At 44.3% G+C, this 15021-nt stretch overlaps 1 protein-coding gene across 1 annotated transcript in view; it reads right to left on the reverse strand.

The window, feature by feature from the left end:
* The window catches only part of LOC110306936 (coiled-coil domain-containing protein 170-like), a 42717-nt gene that overhangs the window by 14743 nt on the left and 12953 nt on the right, over positions 1 to 15021 (reverse strand). The window contains exons 4-6 of the mRNA XM_021179105.1: positions 9399 to 9655; positions 4442 to 4577; positions 1827 to 2132 (exon numbers count right to left, since the gene is read on the reverse strand). Of these exons, the coding sequence (XP_021034764.1) occupies positions 1827 to 2132; positions 4442 to 4577; positions 9399 to 9655 (699 nt within the window). The remainder of the gene's footprint in view (positions 1 to 1826; positions 2133 to 4441; positions 4578 to 9398; positions 9656 to 15021) is intronic.

Here is a 15021-nt window from a genome sequence, read left to right on the forward strand (position 1 = left end):
CCCCCCCTGCCCCATTCCTCCTGCAGACTCCTGCAGAGGTGCATTTCCGCTGCCCCATTCCTCCTGCTGAGAAGTACTTCCCCTTTTGCTTGTGCATTTAAACCTTGGGCCTGGCAGACTCCTGCAGAGGTGCATTTCCGCTGCCCCATTCCTCCTGCTGAGAAGTACTTCCCCTTTTGCTTGTGCATTTAAACCTTGGGCCTGGCTAATACATTGGGGCCTTGATGCAACTCAGAACGTTTCTGTGTCCGTGTAGTTATTCGCACAAGGCCCTCGTCTCTCTCTACCCCCCAATTTGGTACTTAGGAAAAGGCCCCCTCGAGACCCTCGAATAACTGGACCTGCTGGACGGGTCACTAGTTAAGGATCATACATCTGGATATATTTGTCATTTTAAGAAATAAGTAGGGGCTGGAGAGATGGCTCCGTGGTTAAGAACACTGACTGCTCTTCCAGAAGTCCTGAGTTCAATTCCCAGCAACCACATGGTGGCTCACAACCATCTGTAATGGGATCTGATTCCCTCTTCTGGTGTGTCTGAAGATAGCCACAGTGTACTTACATATATAAAATAAATCAGTCTTTTAAAAAACAGAAAAGAAATAAGTAGAAAAATCTTAGTACACAAGGATAAGATATATTCATAACGTCAAATAAAGTTGTTTAACAATTTTGTTGTTGTTCCTTGTGACAGGGTCTTCATATGTAGCCCAGGCTACCCTACAACTCATAATCTTATCCTCACCTTGGATTATAGGCATGTGCTATCATGCCTAACTAATATAGTGCTAATTAGGTTAATATTTATTGAATGTATACTAAACTATACTAAACATTTACCATGTGCTAACCCATTTAAGCTTTGCAACCATGCTAAAAAGTAGGAGTGACATCTCTTAACTCCAGTTTACAAATGGAACTAACACAGTGGACATAAATAACCTTCCCAAGAACACACAGCTTGCAGATGGTGGAGCCATTCTCTGGACTCTGTAGGCACGCACACAAGTAGCATATATTCACATAGACACAGGCACATAAACAAAAATAAAATAATAAAAACAATCTTTAAAAAATTACAAATGACGAGTCAGGCAGGGGTGGCGCATGCCTTTAATCCCAGCACTCAGGAGGCAGAGGCAGGCGGATTTCTGAATTCGAGGCCAGCCTGGTCTACAAAGTGAATTTCAGGACAGCTGGAGCTCTGCATAGAAATCTTGTCTTGGAAAAATTACAAATGAAGCCAAAGAGCTTACTAGTTGGCTAATGTCAAAATCTACATATTAAACTAATAAAACTGGGGTTCTGGGGAGAAGACTCACATGGTAAAATGTGCAAGCATAAAGATCCAAGTTGCAATACTCATCTCTCATATAAAAAGCTCGAGCACATCTGCAAATCAGGTGTGAGAGGCAGGCAGATCCTAGACCCCACTGGTCAGTGAACAAGCCCAGGTCAGCCTCTGACCCCCACACGCACTGGCACACATATGTATGCATATCCACATGTTTAGGTGCACTCCCACAAGCACACACATTTTTTAAAAAAATATTCAGCTAGACAATAGTGGTGTATGCCCTCAATACCAGCAGAAGGAGCTCTGTGAGTCTGAGGCCAGCCTGGTCCACAGAACAAGTTGCAGGACAGCCAGGGCTACCCAGAGAAACCCTGTCTTGAAAAAAAAAACAAAACCAAAAAACAGAGAGAGACAGACAGAGACAGAGACAAACAGAGACAGAGAGGAAGAGAAGAAAAAAGAAAGAAACAAAAAAGGAAAAGAAAAAGAGAATTAAATTGGAAAGGATAACTTTTCTGAGCACACTCACACATTTCCATGACTGTTCGTTTGCACCCATTTCCTGGATCCTCTCTTTCACCGCTTCTTCTGTGGCTAGTATGGGGCCGATGCTGTCACTCAGGAGAGTAGCCAACTGTCCGAGGAAATCCTGGTGATGGGATTGCTCAGGTGTGGTTTCCCAGCCGCAGGAAAACAGAGCTCTGTCCAACTCAGACGTTAGCTTTTCTTGGTGGATCAAATCTTGCTGACATTTATCACCAGTAGTTTGCCCACCAATTGGTCCCTCAGAGTAAACAACACTGCCTCTCTTCAAGTTGTAGACTTCATCATTGTCCTGAATGTACCAACACAAGGATTAAACTTCCCGTTTGAAACTTAATATGGGAAAATCTATGTCACTTCTTATGTATGAACTGTGAACTCAGTATGAACACACCACCTCAGGAGAGAGGGCCCTAATTTGAAACATTAAAGTCTCATAAGAAACAAGGGCACTGACTTAAAATGGCAAGGAGGAGGAACCGAAACAGCCCTCATGAGAACAAACTCTACAGAACACTCAAGGAATTTAAAACGTTATTGTATTTTATTATGTATAATTATCTTTGTTATTGTCGTGAGGGAGGCGGGAGGCGGCGTGTGCCACTGTAAACATATGGAGATCGGAGACAACCTGCAGGCTCTCCTTTTATCAATCAGACTGCCACAAAATGTGCCTTTACCTGCTGAGCCTGCGCACTGGCTCTTTGTGTGTGTGTGTGTGTGTGTGTGTGTTTTGATTTGGGTTTGGTTTTGGTTTTTGGTTTTGGTTTTTGGTTTTTGGCCGGGGTAGGGAGGAGTAAGGGAGGTGAGAGAGGTGTTTGGTTTAGGTCCAATCGGAGGACTGAAGCACATATTTTACATATCAAAGCAGACCTGGACTCCAGGTTCTCCCAGCATCCCTCAGTCCCTATTTGGCATACCCTGCCCCAATCTTGAACTTTCCGGTCCAGGGGCTGGGCTACCCTTCCCCCAGAGGCTCCTTTTCTTCTCTCTCTGCGTGTATCCCTTTTTTTTTTCTCTCTCTCTCTCTCTCCCTCCCCACCCTTTTCCCCATGGTGACTTCCCTGGCCTGTGAACTTGCCCGCCTAAGAGCAGCTTCCAGATGGACATGGCTTTAATCTAATCTAACCGGGCTTGAACTAGTTTATTTCACCGGTGGTGTTGAAATAATCTATCAAGAGGGTCTCGCTGTATAGTCCAAGCTAGAAATTCTTCCCTAGTGCTGGAATTACAGCCATATGCCACCATGCCCAGCTGGAAATGATCATTTTGTAATTCCTAATGAAATAACTGATTTGGGCAAGGATCACCAGTGAATATTGAAGCCATTAGGTAAAGAGCTGTCAAGGAAACATGTTTTCATGAAGACTTATATTCATGTAGGGCTGAAACCGTAGCTCAGTGGTAGTGTGGGTGCTTACCTAACCTTCTAGAGGCCCTAAATTCAACCCCTAATACTACAGGAAAGAAAGAATCGATGCTTAACAAATGTAACAACCTCAATAATATAAGCGAAAGAAGTCACATCTCTTCCTCCTGGCCTATTTCTGTTGCAAAGATTCCAGCCCCGATGCCCAGATAATGGTTTTGGAATGTCTCTTAAGAGATAGAACAAGATAAGGTCACCAAGCCTGAAATTCCCCTAGTGTGCTTTAAATTGAGCCTGTGAGCTCACTTGAGGGTCTCTCTATCTTGGTAATGGGAGACCCCCAACACGCTGGACTTCTGCAGAATAAAACACTCTTTGTGTTTACACACTATTTGAGTCTGGGGTATGATTTTTCAGAGAATCATGGACCTTACAATGTTTATACAGATGTGCATGGCTGTGTGTGTGTGTGCCAGAAAGTGACAGGTGTGCTTCGCTAACACTCTGCTTTACTCCTTTGAGAAAGGATATACACTGAATCTAGGAGCCAGAAAACCACCGAGATCATCCAGACTTAGCCTTTTCTGTGTCGGGGATCTAGGCCTGGGGATCTAGGCCTGACCATGCCTGCTTGTTACACAGAAGTTAGGATCCCCACACTGGTCTCCTGCTTACACGACAAGCTTTCTTAACTGCTGGACCATCTCTTTAGTCCTTGGGGATTTGTTGTTGTTGTTGTTTTTCCAAATAGGATCTCCCACATTAACTGAGAGCCACACAGTTCCTGGTTTTACATAGTAACTTGTGATGGACTGAGGAGCTCACAATAAACTTTCACAGCTCCACTGCTAATGGTCTGCCTTCTCCCCTTCTCTCCAGTGCACTTCCTTCTGGAAGATCCACAGAGCTGGACGTCAATGGCCAGAGCTGATCAAGTCTGAACTGGTCAAGTCTGGTCTACATCCAGGGACAGGAAGCCCGGTGTGTTCAGCAGCAGAAGCCAGTCTGGACAAGACTCCGACCTCTCACTTCCTCATCACCCCTCCCCGTAGTCGGCTCATGGCCTCATTCCTTGCCTCCAAATCTTCCTGTAAAATCACGGAGACCCTGCAGTTCTCCTGGCAGTCCTGATGGCTTCCGTCACGCTTTGGATCTTCCATCCACAAGATGACTGGCACCCTACCGGATACTAACCCTTTCCTCCGGGGGAAACAGTCAAAACTGACTCTCACCTTCACTGGGAAAATATCCAAGGAATCTTCCGGTCCTTTCAGATTCATATAGGGTGAGAAGCTGCTGGGGCAGGACCGCCTTTTCTCCAGAAGCTCCGCCTTAATCTCCAAGGGCTCTCTTCCCACCAGATGTTTCCTGGGCAGAACAGCAATGGTCAACAATGTAATGAAGCCAACTCAACTGATTTTCAATATGACTAAAATAATTACTTTTTGAGACAGGCTTTCTCTGTGTAACATCCCTGACTGTTATCGAACTTATTTTTGCAGACCTGGAAGACCTCAAACTCAAAAATATCTGTCTGCCTCTGTTTCTTGAGTACTGGGTTCAAAGCCCATCTCTACTTTTTTTTTAAATTTCATATTTAAAATACATTAAATATATAGCCACATCACAGTCAAGCTGCTACCAATTAAAAACAGCAAGAAAACAGGCATGAGTTAGCTTCAAAGAGCAGGGAGGCAGTTGGCTCGCTTTCCTACAGAAATAATAAATGTCAGAAGAGAACGTCTACCATTCCCCTTCTATTGCTAAAGGGTACAACCAAAAGCAAATGGGGAGAAAGGGCTTTTCTGGCTTACATTTCCATGTCAGAGGGTATCATCAAGGCAAGGCAGGGAGGAACCTAGAGGCAGGGCCTGAAACCGAGGCCCTGGAAGAGTGCTGCTTACTTCCTGGCTTGCTCTCCATGGCTTGCTTAGCTTGCTTTCTTATCCCCAAGACTGGTGGCCCAGGGGTGTGACACTGCCCACAGTGGGCCATGCACTCCCACATCAATCATCAATGAAGAAAATGCCCCACAGGCTTGCCTACAGGCCCATCTGATGAAGGGATTTTCTCAATTAAGATTCCCTCTTCCCAGATACATCTAAGTTTATGTCACGTTGACAAGAAGCAGTTCAATATTTTAAACTGCTGAGAGATGGACTAATGGACCTCTATTGACTTCCAGGCCAGCCTGGTCTACATACCAACTTCCAAGGCTATATAGTGAGACCCTATATAAAACGGGGAGAGGGCCAGAGAGTTTGAGAGGGAGCTCGGTGGCTATACTTAACACTCTGGCAGAGGACTGGGTCCAATTCACAGCACCCATATTGGGTGGCTCACAACCATCTGTAACTGGCTGGCTCCAGGAGATCCAACTTCCTCACGTTGCATACACTGTGACCCTGCTTGAGGATGTAAAAGGTACAGCTGCCTCTGTTGGAAAGCAATTTGGAAATGCCTTAAAGAAACTAGATATGGATACATGTAATCCCAGCATGTGGGAGGCAAGAGAATTACAGTACAAAGCCACATTCCCGGAGACAGGATTAGAGGCCAACCTGAACTATAATGAGATCCCACCTCAATGCAAACCAACAAAGCAAGTATGTAGAATTATGAATTATGTAGAAGCCTGTACAAGGATGCTTATAGCAGGATACGTCATAAAGCAGAAAGACCCCTAGAACTAAACCACATGTCTTTCAATGCCCAAGACACATAGTTCAGTGTAAGAGGAGCTAGGGTACTGATTAATGCTACAATCCAGGAGAGTCCTGAGAACATTGTGGTGTAAGGGTCCAAAAATCGCTGAAGGAAGACCCCAGACTCAGATAATATGAAAAACAAAGAACATTTATTCTGCAGAAACAACCAGCATGCAGGGGTCAACCAGTCTTTGAAATGGCAACCCCAGATAAAGGCACGCAAGTCCTTCTTATAGGGAACCAGGGGAACTGTCTGGAAGGATTAGGTAATTTAAAATTTCACCGGTGGGTGCAAGAGGGTCACAGGTGACCAGTGGTCTACATTACTATGTCATGAATGTTCAACCATGGGATGAGATAGGGCTGCCCAGAGCAGATGTCCCGTTCTGAGATGAGATATTTCCCCATTTTTGAGATTATCCTCAGACTGTTCTTTGGGAGGGGGTTTTATGATCTTTTTCTGGATTTTATGTCTGTTCACAGCGCTTATGATCTAGTTTCTGGGACTTATGGTCTATTCCTGAAGCTGGTACATTACGGCCACTTTTGAAATCAGGCCTGGTCCTCAAAATACAAACAAATGGGGCCCTTAAATGGGGACAAATGGGGTTTATATTGTCCTTTCAGTGGTAAGGGAAAGGAAAGGAAACCAAGAGGTCACATGTTTTATGGTTATACTCACACTGGATGTCTAGAGTTGGAGCATCTATGGGGAAGGAGGAGCAGTGGTTTCCAGATGCTGGAGAAGCATGGCTTCCATGGGTGTGTAATCTCCGTTGGAGGTGATGGAAGGATTCTAAAACTAGGTAGTGCTGATGGTTGGTCAACCACTAGCGTGTCTATGCTTTAAGGTGGCTAGTATACTGCTTAGGAAAAAGTGTGTGTGTGTGTGTGTGTGTGTGTGTGTGTGTGTGTGTGTGTACATACACACAGAGGTTAACCTACAATAGCATTCTTCAAGAGTCCTCTGTCAGGGGCTGGAGAGATGGCTCAGTGGTTAAGAGCACTGACTGCAATTCCAGAGGTTCTGAGTTCAATTCCCAGCAACCACATGGTGACTCACAACCATCTGTAATGGGATCAGATGCTCTCTTCTGGTGTGTCAGAAGACAGGTATAGTGTACTCATCATATAGATAGATAGATAGATAGATAGATAGATAGATAGATAGATAGATATGTAGAGAGAAAATTGTTTGTAAAAACTTGAGACAGTGAGAGACAGGCTCTCTCGCTGAGACCCAGGGATCATCAACCAGTCAGGTTCTGGGGCCAGCTAGCAAGCCCCCAGGAATCCATCTGACTCAGCATCGCTGTGCTGAACACTGACACACTCATATGACCACACTCAATAGTTTGAATTGTGCAGGGGAGTAAACTCAGGTCTTCACACTGCCAACACAAGCACTTTACCAACAGAGACATCCCCTCACCTCCTGGCTTAGAGTTTGGTTTCTGCTGCTGGGGTAAAACCCTGACCAAGGCCTCAGCCTCAGAACTGGCTGGGGTTATGCTACAATGTTGTCTAATTGTCTTTTTTTCTTTTCAATCCTTGACCCTGCCCTGGAGAACCTGTTGACTGACTGAGTTGGCTTGGTCAGATGGCGCCTCAATGTTGAAGCTCCAATAAGTCAGATACAGTGAAGGACACTGCAGGAAGTGAACGCAAAGGAAAGTAAAAGAAGATTTGGGCCAGCAGTGAGTAAACCCCATAAGAATGGGGCAAGGTCATGGTAAAACGTGTTTGTGTATGTATTTAGAGTTATGCTAAAATCTAGAGAAGCAAAGATAATTCTCAAAGATGCTTTTAGTCTTTGGACCCTGACTGGTGATAGTTTACACCTGAGACATGAGAGAATGGGCTTGAGAAAAGCAGTCCTACGCGACTATCAAGGGATGCTTTGACGAAAGAGAAGGAAAATGACTGTAAAATGTTTCAGAGCTCTCCCGGGGCAGGAGGAGGTCCAGAGACATCCTGCCTCCTCCCTGGCTCCTCCTGGAGAACTGCTTAGTTCTGGTTCTGGGTCCCGTAGGTAGGATGTCTGGGTCCCTTTTGTGAGACATCTAGTCCTCTTCCCTCTCTGTCTATTGTCTGCCCTTGGCACACCAGTCTGTCTATGTCTGTCAGTTTATGTCTGTGCTTTTGTTTCATTGCTTGAATGTTGTTCTGTGTTTTATGTTCAAAAGAAAAAAATGGTTAAAACTTTATCTGCTGGTCGTTTACCCCTTGATTTAGTTTTAATTCATTTCAAAAAAAAAGTAAAAATTAAAAAGCAGCGTCAATTGGCCTTTGGAGCCCTCCACCTGTAGCTAGGAGTCTAGTGCAGATGGAGAAGCCCTGCCAGGGGCTGATTGTCTGCACAAGGTGCTCTTAAAGGGGCCAGCAGCTTCTTGGCTTCTATGATAAGGGAGCTGATGGCTGTTTCTCCTACAAAAATCTCTGACTGTGATTATTGGGTTCAGCAGGTGACAAGGTGCTCCTTTCTTGACAAACTGTGGAGCAGAGACCGAAGGAAAGGCCATCCAGAGACTGCCCCACCTGGGGATCCATCTCATATACAGTTACCAAACCCTATTGTGGATGCTGGGAAGTGCTTGCTGAAGAGAGCCTGATATGGCTGTCTCCTGAGAGGCTCTGCCAGAGCCTGACAAATACAGTGGCAGGTTGCTCGCAGCCAACCATTGGACTGAGCTCAGGGTCCTGATGGAGGAGTTCGAGAATGAACTGAAGGAGCAACAGTGTAAACTGGCCAGACCCCTACCCCCACCCCCAGCTCCAGGGGATTAGACCAACAGCCAAAGAGTACACATGGAGGGACCCATGGCTCAGACCACATATGTAGCAGAGGATGGCCTTGTTGGACATCAGTGGGAGGAGTGGCCCTTGAGCCTGAGGGTGTTCGATGCCCCAGTGTAGGGGAATGCCAGGGTGGAAAGACAGGAGTGGGTGGGTGGGTGGGTGGGGGAACATCCCTGTAGAGACACGGGGAGGGGGGAGGGGATAGGGGGTTTCCGATGGGGAGACTTGAAAAGGTGAAAACATTTGAAATGTAAATAAAGAAAAAAAAAAAAGAAAAGAAAAGAGAGAGAGAGAGAGAGAGAGAATGAGAACCCTGACCAAACTATCCTGGGGAGGGAAAGGTTTCTTTAGCTTATAGGTCACAGTTTTTCAGGGCAAGAATTCAAGATAGGAACCTGGAGACAGAAACTGAGGTCATGAAGGAGTGCTGCTTGCTCCCCATGGCTTGTGTAGCCTGATTTCTTATATAACCCAAGACCCCATGCCCTCCTATATCAATCGATCAAGAAAATGCCCCAACAGACTTTCCTATGGCCCAGGCTTATGGAGGTATTCTCTCAATTGAGGTCCCCTCTTCCCAGACTGTCCTTGCTTGTATCAAGTTGACAGAAAACAAAAATAAAAAACAAAACATACACACACACAGACACAGACACACATACACACACACACACCACCCTACCTTAGACGGTTCTCTAGGTCTAGAACTCTCTCAGTTAGATCCCAGTTGTGTCTTCCAAAATTCTGAGAATTTGTGTTTTTCAAAATCTTCATCTTCATTAGAGAATCAATAAGGTCCTGAAGGTTCTTGATGTCATCTCTCAGGGACATTATCTGTAGCTCCTGCTGGGCATTCCTTTCTTTGTAACTCTCTAGCTCAGTCTTCACCTCCTGCAAAGACGTTTCTTTCACATATAGCTTGCTTTGAAGATTTCTCAGCTGAGGAGTAGGGGAGAGAAAGTTAAAGTAACTCCTTGCTTTAAATATCATGATGTTAATTAACTCACTGTGAATATAAGTTACACATTGCTAGAGAATAAAATGAAGCCTTTCAACTCTATTTCTTAACAGCGTATCTTAATGTTTAAAAGCCCTTTAAAGTAAAACACAATGGCACAGTAAGCTTGAAATAAATAGTTTATCAACATTAACACTGTGTGAGTCTTTAGTACTTCCATAACTATTAAATTACAGGAATAATGGATTTGGGGGTTTCTGCCAAAAGTGATGCTATAGCCTTAGATGTCTTGCTTTCTGGTGTGTGGCTCACACACAGGCAATGTTCATAGGTCTGTCTTAGTTCCTGATCTTATTTGTGCTGGTGAGAAAAGGAAAAGGGGGAGAATCCAAAGGAAGAGCAAAGGCTTAAATGGCTCACTGTAGCCGGGCGTAGTAGTACCTGCTTTTAATCCCAGCACGTGGGAGGCAGAGGCAGGAAGATCTCTCTGAAATCATAGGCCAGTCTGGTCTACATGGTGAGTTCTAGGACAACCAGGGCTATGTAAAGAGACTGTCACAAAAAAGGGGGGTGGGGCCAGCTATGTGATAAAGGAGAGAGGTGGCTTGGCAGTTGAAAGAACTGGTTATACGTCTGGAGAACCCAGGTTCAATTCTAAGCGCCCACATGCTACCTCACAACCATCTCTAACACTAGTTCCAGGGGGAGCCCACACCCTCTTCTGGCCTCCGTGGGAACAGATTGGCATGCAGAGCACAGATACAAATGCAGATGAATATTATTATTAAAATGTTAAATAGAGCCACAGTGACAGTTTTAAGCATGAAAAATGTCTAATACCTTTAACACATCAGTCACCCAATCTCAGGGGTTGAAATCCAAGTGTGTCTCACTTTGTTTCCAAACATTCACTTTGCGCTTGATTTCACTGGTTCACCTGCCTGTTTTCAGGTACATGCTGCTGACGAGTCCTAAGAAGCTCACCCCACCAGGGTCCAGAATCACAGACAACCCAGAAGACAGTCACAACACAGTCTTCGTGGCGTTAGACAGCAGGCTGACTCGTCCATCATCTCTCCTATCTTCCAGGACAGGTCAGGCCCTGGCTCTAGTAAATAGCCACTGGTTCACACCCAAGTGACCACTGAGATGCACCAGCCCTAGCTGGTCAGAGCTCCTGCAAGCTGTGAGAAAGGATCACGGCCCCAAGGTTTTATGAAGCAGCTGCAACTTTGTCTTTCTGGCTGTTTACTGCCTGAGAGGCCGCTCCTCTAGATACCACCAATGGAGACCAGCTAATTCCTCCCAGCTCTGCACCTAATAAGCACACTGAGGTTTCAGATCACTGTGATAGTAAGTGCGGCTCCATAGTGCACGCCCGACCTCCCGATCCCCACTTTTCTGTTCAAACAACGTCTGGGTGTCAGTCATGCCTTCATTCCTAGTTAGAGTTGCAGAGCCAAGCCACGGGGAGAGATGCTTGTGCAACATCTCTGTTTGCTAGTAAATAAAATACACATTTCTGATCTACAGTGAATGCCTAAGCATTCTGTGGAATTTCACACCTAGGCAGGGCCAGCATCTGTAAAAGCAGCTAGAAGAGTGTGCATCTCCTCCAGTCACACCAAGCTTATGCGGGTAAAGAGAGGGCAAGCACAAGACTCAACAATGGTTTCATTACAACTTCAGGGCAATTCTACTGAAGTAGACAGTAGACAGTGAAGAAAAGTCTGGGACACCACACACACACACACACACACACACACACACACACACACACACACACGCTCCCCGGGGTCCAGATGCACTTCCTTGCTGCCTTGTGCTGCACTCTGGAACCTCAGTGGGCAGCTGCGGTCTTTCTGACAGACAGTCCTGAGGGGATGAAGGAGTGTGGGAAGATGGGCTTAGCCACTCTGTATAGTCACCTCCCTTACTCAGGAAGTCTCTGGCACAGGTTAAAAGCACTCACTAGGGGCTGGAGAGGTGACTCAGCGGTTAAGAGCACTGACTGATATTCCAGAGGTCCTGAGTTCAATTCCCAGTAACTCATCCTTAATGGGATCTGATTCCCTCTGCTGCTGGGGACAGCATACCATGACAAGTCCTGCCCACAGCAGGCTGGGATAGAGACATCTCAGTAGCCTGCGACAGCTCTTTGTAAAAAAACAGTTGTTCCCATTTCTCCTAACCTTATTCCTGGACAACGGCTGTATAGATTTCATTTGTGCGTGACTGCTTTTCAGTTGACCTTGGTGTGCATAATTATTCTATTCTATCTGACTATCCTTCTTCTGCTGCTCTGATGAATTCTATGAAAGTAGATGTTCCTTGATGTAATGATTCTTAAACAATTAAAAATTGAGGCATAGGGGCACAGCACAGCACAGTCCTAATAGCCCAGGTGTATGCTGTGCACTCTCATCTTGGAAACAATGTAATAACTGCACAATGGTAGTTCCAGATTAATGTTTGACTTGCAAAGAAAGTTTGAAGAAATTATTAGAAAATGAAATAGAGCCAACATTGGGACCCTGAGAAAGGAAAAAGTTATTGAAGTTATGAAATAAGTTTTGCACAACATTAGAGAGTGGTCCCTGGATAAGCAAGGATAGAATGCATAAAATTATATCCTAGGAAAACTAAGTCAAAACACTGGGACTCTTAGGAGAGTCACTGCGTGCAATGTAGAGAAGCAGAAAGCTAGCAGAACTACTTACTGAGTTAGGGTTAACTTGATTCTTTCTGGCCACTACCTGGCAGCTTTGCCCATGTCGTTTATCATTAGGACTTCACAAGAAAATGCAAATAGCTGGCCTCAGAGCTCTGAGCTCCGAAGTATAATAAGTTAAAGTTTAAATAATGATAAGTTTACAATTATTATTATTTTGGCTACAGGCCTGGAAGTAGGGGAAGCTTGAAACTTTGGGGAGCAATTATAATTCTTGATTCTTTGTGGGATGTGGTTGTTCTTTTGAATTTGATTTGGCAATGATTATACAATGTCTTTTTTTTTTCTACCTGTTTTTGGAGAAACAATAAAAGACTGGGGCAAGAAAAAGGCGAGAGAAAATATGGTGAGTGAAGTGGGCATGAGGTGTGTGTAAGGTGAGTCTGATGTGACTGTGGAGTGAGTGGAGAGAGTGCGAGGAGAGAGTATGAGGGGAGTGAGTGGATAGTGTGAGGAGAGTGTGGGGAGAGTGAGTGGAGAGTGTGTGTGTGAGTGAAAGGAGAGTGCATGTGGTGTGTGTGAATGAAAGGGGAGCACACAGAGGTGTTAAGAGTGTGGGAGTTCGAGAAAAGAAAAGCACACAGGAGAAAAGCAGAGTGTAGAAAAATACAGAGTGTGTGCAGCCTCAAGCTGCGAGCAAGAGAGAGAGAGAGAGAGAGAGAGAGAGAGAGAGAGAGAGAGAGAGAGAGAGAGAGAGAACAACTTTAAGCCTTGAAAAATTGCCTGTTAGTTTATACCCAAAAAGTTGTCTATGTCTGTTTATTATGCGCCTTCCAGATATCCCTGCTTTCAGTTGAGAATTCCAATCCTATGTCAAGGTTGGACCCCAACACTCTTCTAGTGTGTCTGAAGACAGCTACAGTGTGTATATATGTGTGTGTGAATACTGTGTGTGTGTGTATATGTAAATACATACATGTGTATATATGTGTGTGTAATTATAAATATATGTGTTTGTACAGTATATATAAATATATATATGTGTGTATACAGTATGTAAAAAAATAAATCTTAAAAATAAATAAAAGCACCTACTAATCTTACAAAAGACCGAGGTTTTAAAAAATATATATATATAATTTTTTAAAAGATTTATTTACTTATTATATGTAAGTACACTGTAACTATCTTCAGACACTCCAGAGACGGCATCAGATTTCGTTACAGATGGTTGTGAGCCACCATGTGGTTGCTGGGATTTGAACTTGGGACCTTCAGAAGAGTAGTCGGCACTCTTAACCACTGAGCTATCTCAGCCCCCAAGATTGAGGTTCTATTTTTAGCATCCAGCACCCACATGGTGGTCTACAACATTCTGTAACTGCAGTTCCAGAGGATCTGACATCTTCTTTCAGCCATGTATATATACATGCAGTCAAACACTCATACAGATAAAATAAAGATAAATCTTTAAAATGCACTGAATTTGTATTTGACTTATAATATCCAACTTTATATGTGATTTAACTTCTTATTCCTGCAGCCCGCCTATGCAAGAGTTTTATCTCAATGCCATATTCCCTAAGCTAGTGCACACAAGCAGCAACTGAACAGGCTCACATTTATTCTTTCTATATCTGGCCTTACCCAAATATAGCTTCCTTGCACCTGTGTCTCCATTATAGGGTAGAAACACATTGCAATTATTTTTGTATGTTACACAAAGAGATAAGTTTAATTATAACCAAAAAAAAAAAAATGAAATGCATGCCATGAAGAAGAAAACCACCTTATCAAGACAATTGGGTCCCTGCGGGACTAAATGGTAGGTTGCCTGGGAAGCAAGAAATGACTCATGCCGGGGCTCAGGTATCCTGCTGCAATCGCTAAACTCCCTTTTATAACATGAACATGAGGATACCATGTAATCATAACCGTCACTAAATTTTTATTTTTTGAGACAAGGTCTCATTAAGCAATCCAAGCTGATCGTAAACTCAATATCTTATTTACTCAGGCTCCCGAGTACTCTAGGAGTGTGCAACCACGCCTGGCTTGAATTTTTTTATTTTTAAAATTATATTTATTTGGGGGGGTAGTGGTGGTGGTGGTGGTGGTGGTGTGTGTGTGTGTGTGTGTGTGTGTGTGTGTGTGGATGTGGATGTTGCACCTCGGTACATGGTTATAATCTACCATGTCAGGACTGCTTTCTTTAGCTTGGTGCAAAATGAAAAAGGACTCCCTTTTCTTAGCGAGGCTTTCTCTTCTCTGCCTGATCTAGGGAGCCTAACCCCAATCTTTTACCTAAGCAATATCACATAATCTTTGGCAAAATTACAAGTTCAACTTTCTGGAATGCCTCTCCATGCAAATGAGGTGCCCCCAGAAATCTAAACCTCCGCCAGTGAAACTTTACCCTAAGAATCCCTTCCCACTTTCCAGTGTTAATATGTATATGTCTGTGTCTGTGTCTGTGTCAGTGTCTGTGTCAATGTTTGTATATATCCCCTGATTTGCCCTGAATAAAGTGTATGCATATAAGCTGTCTTGTTGAAATTTTTTTTGGGTGCGGGGTGGGGTATATTTCAAGACAGGGTTTCTCTGTGTAGCCCTGGCTGTCCTGGAACTCACTCTGTAGACCAGGCTGGCCTCGAACTCAGAAATCTGCCTGCCTCT

The sequence above is a fragment of the Mus caroli genome, chromosome 12 (genome assembly GCF_900094665.2).
Source record: "Mus caroli chromosome 12, CAROLI_EIJ_v1.1, whole genome shotgun sequence".
In the NCBI taxonomy this organism is placed as follows: domain Eukaryota; kingdom Metazoa; phylum Chordata; class Mammalia; order Rodentia; family Muridae; genus Mus; species Mus caroli.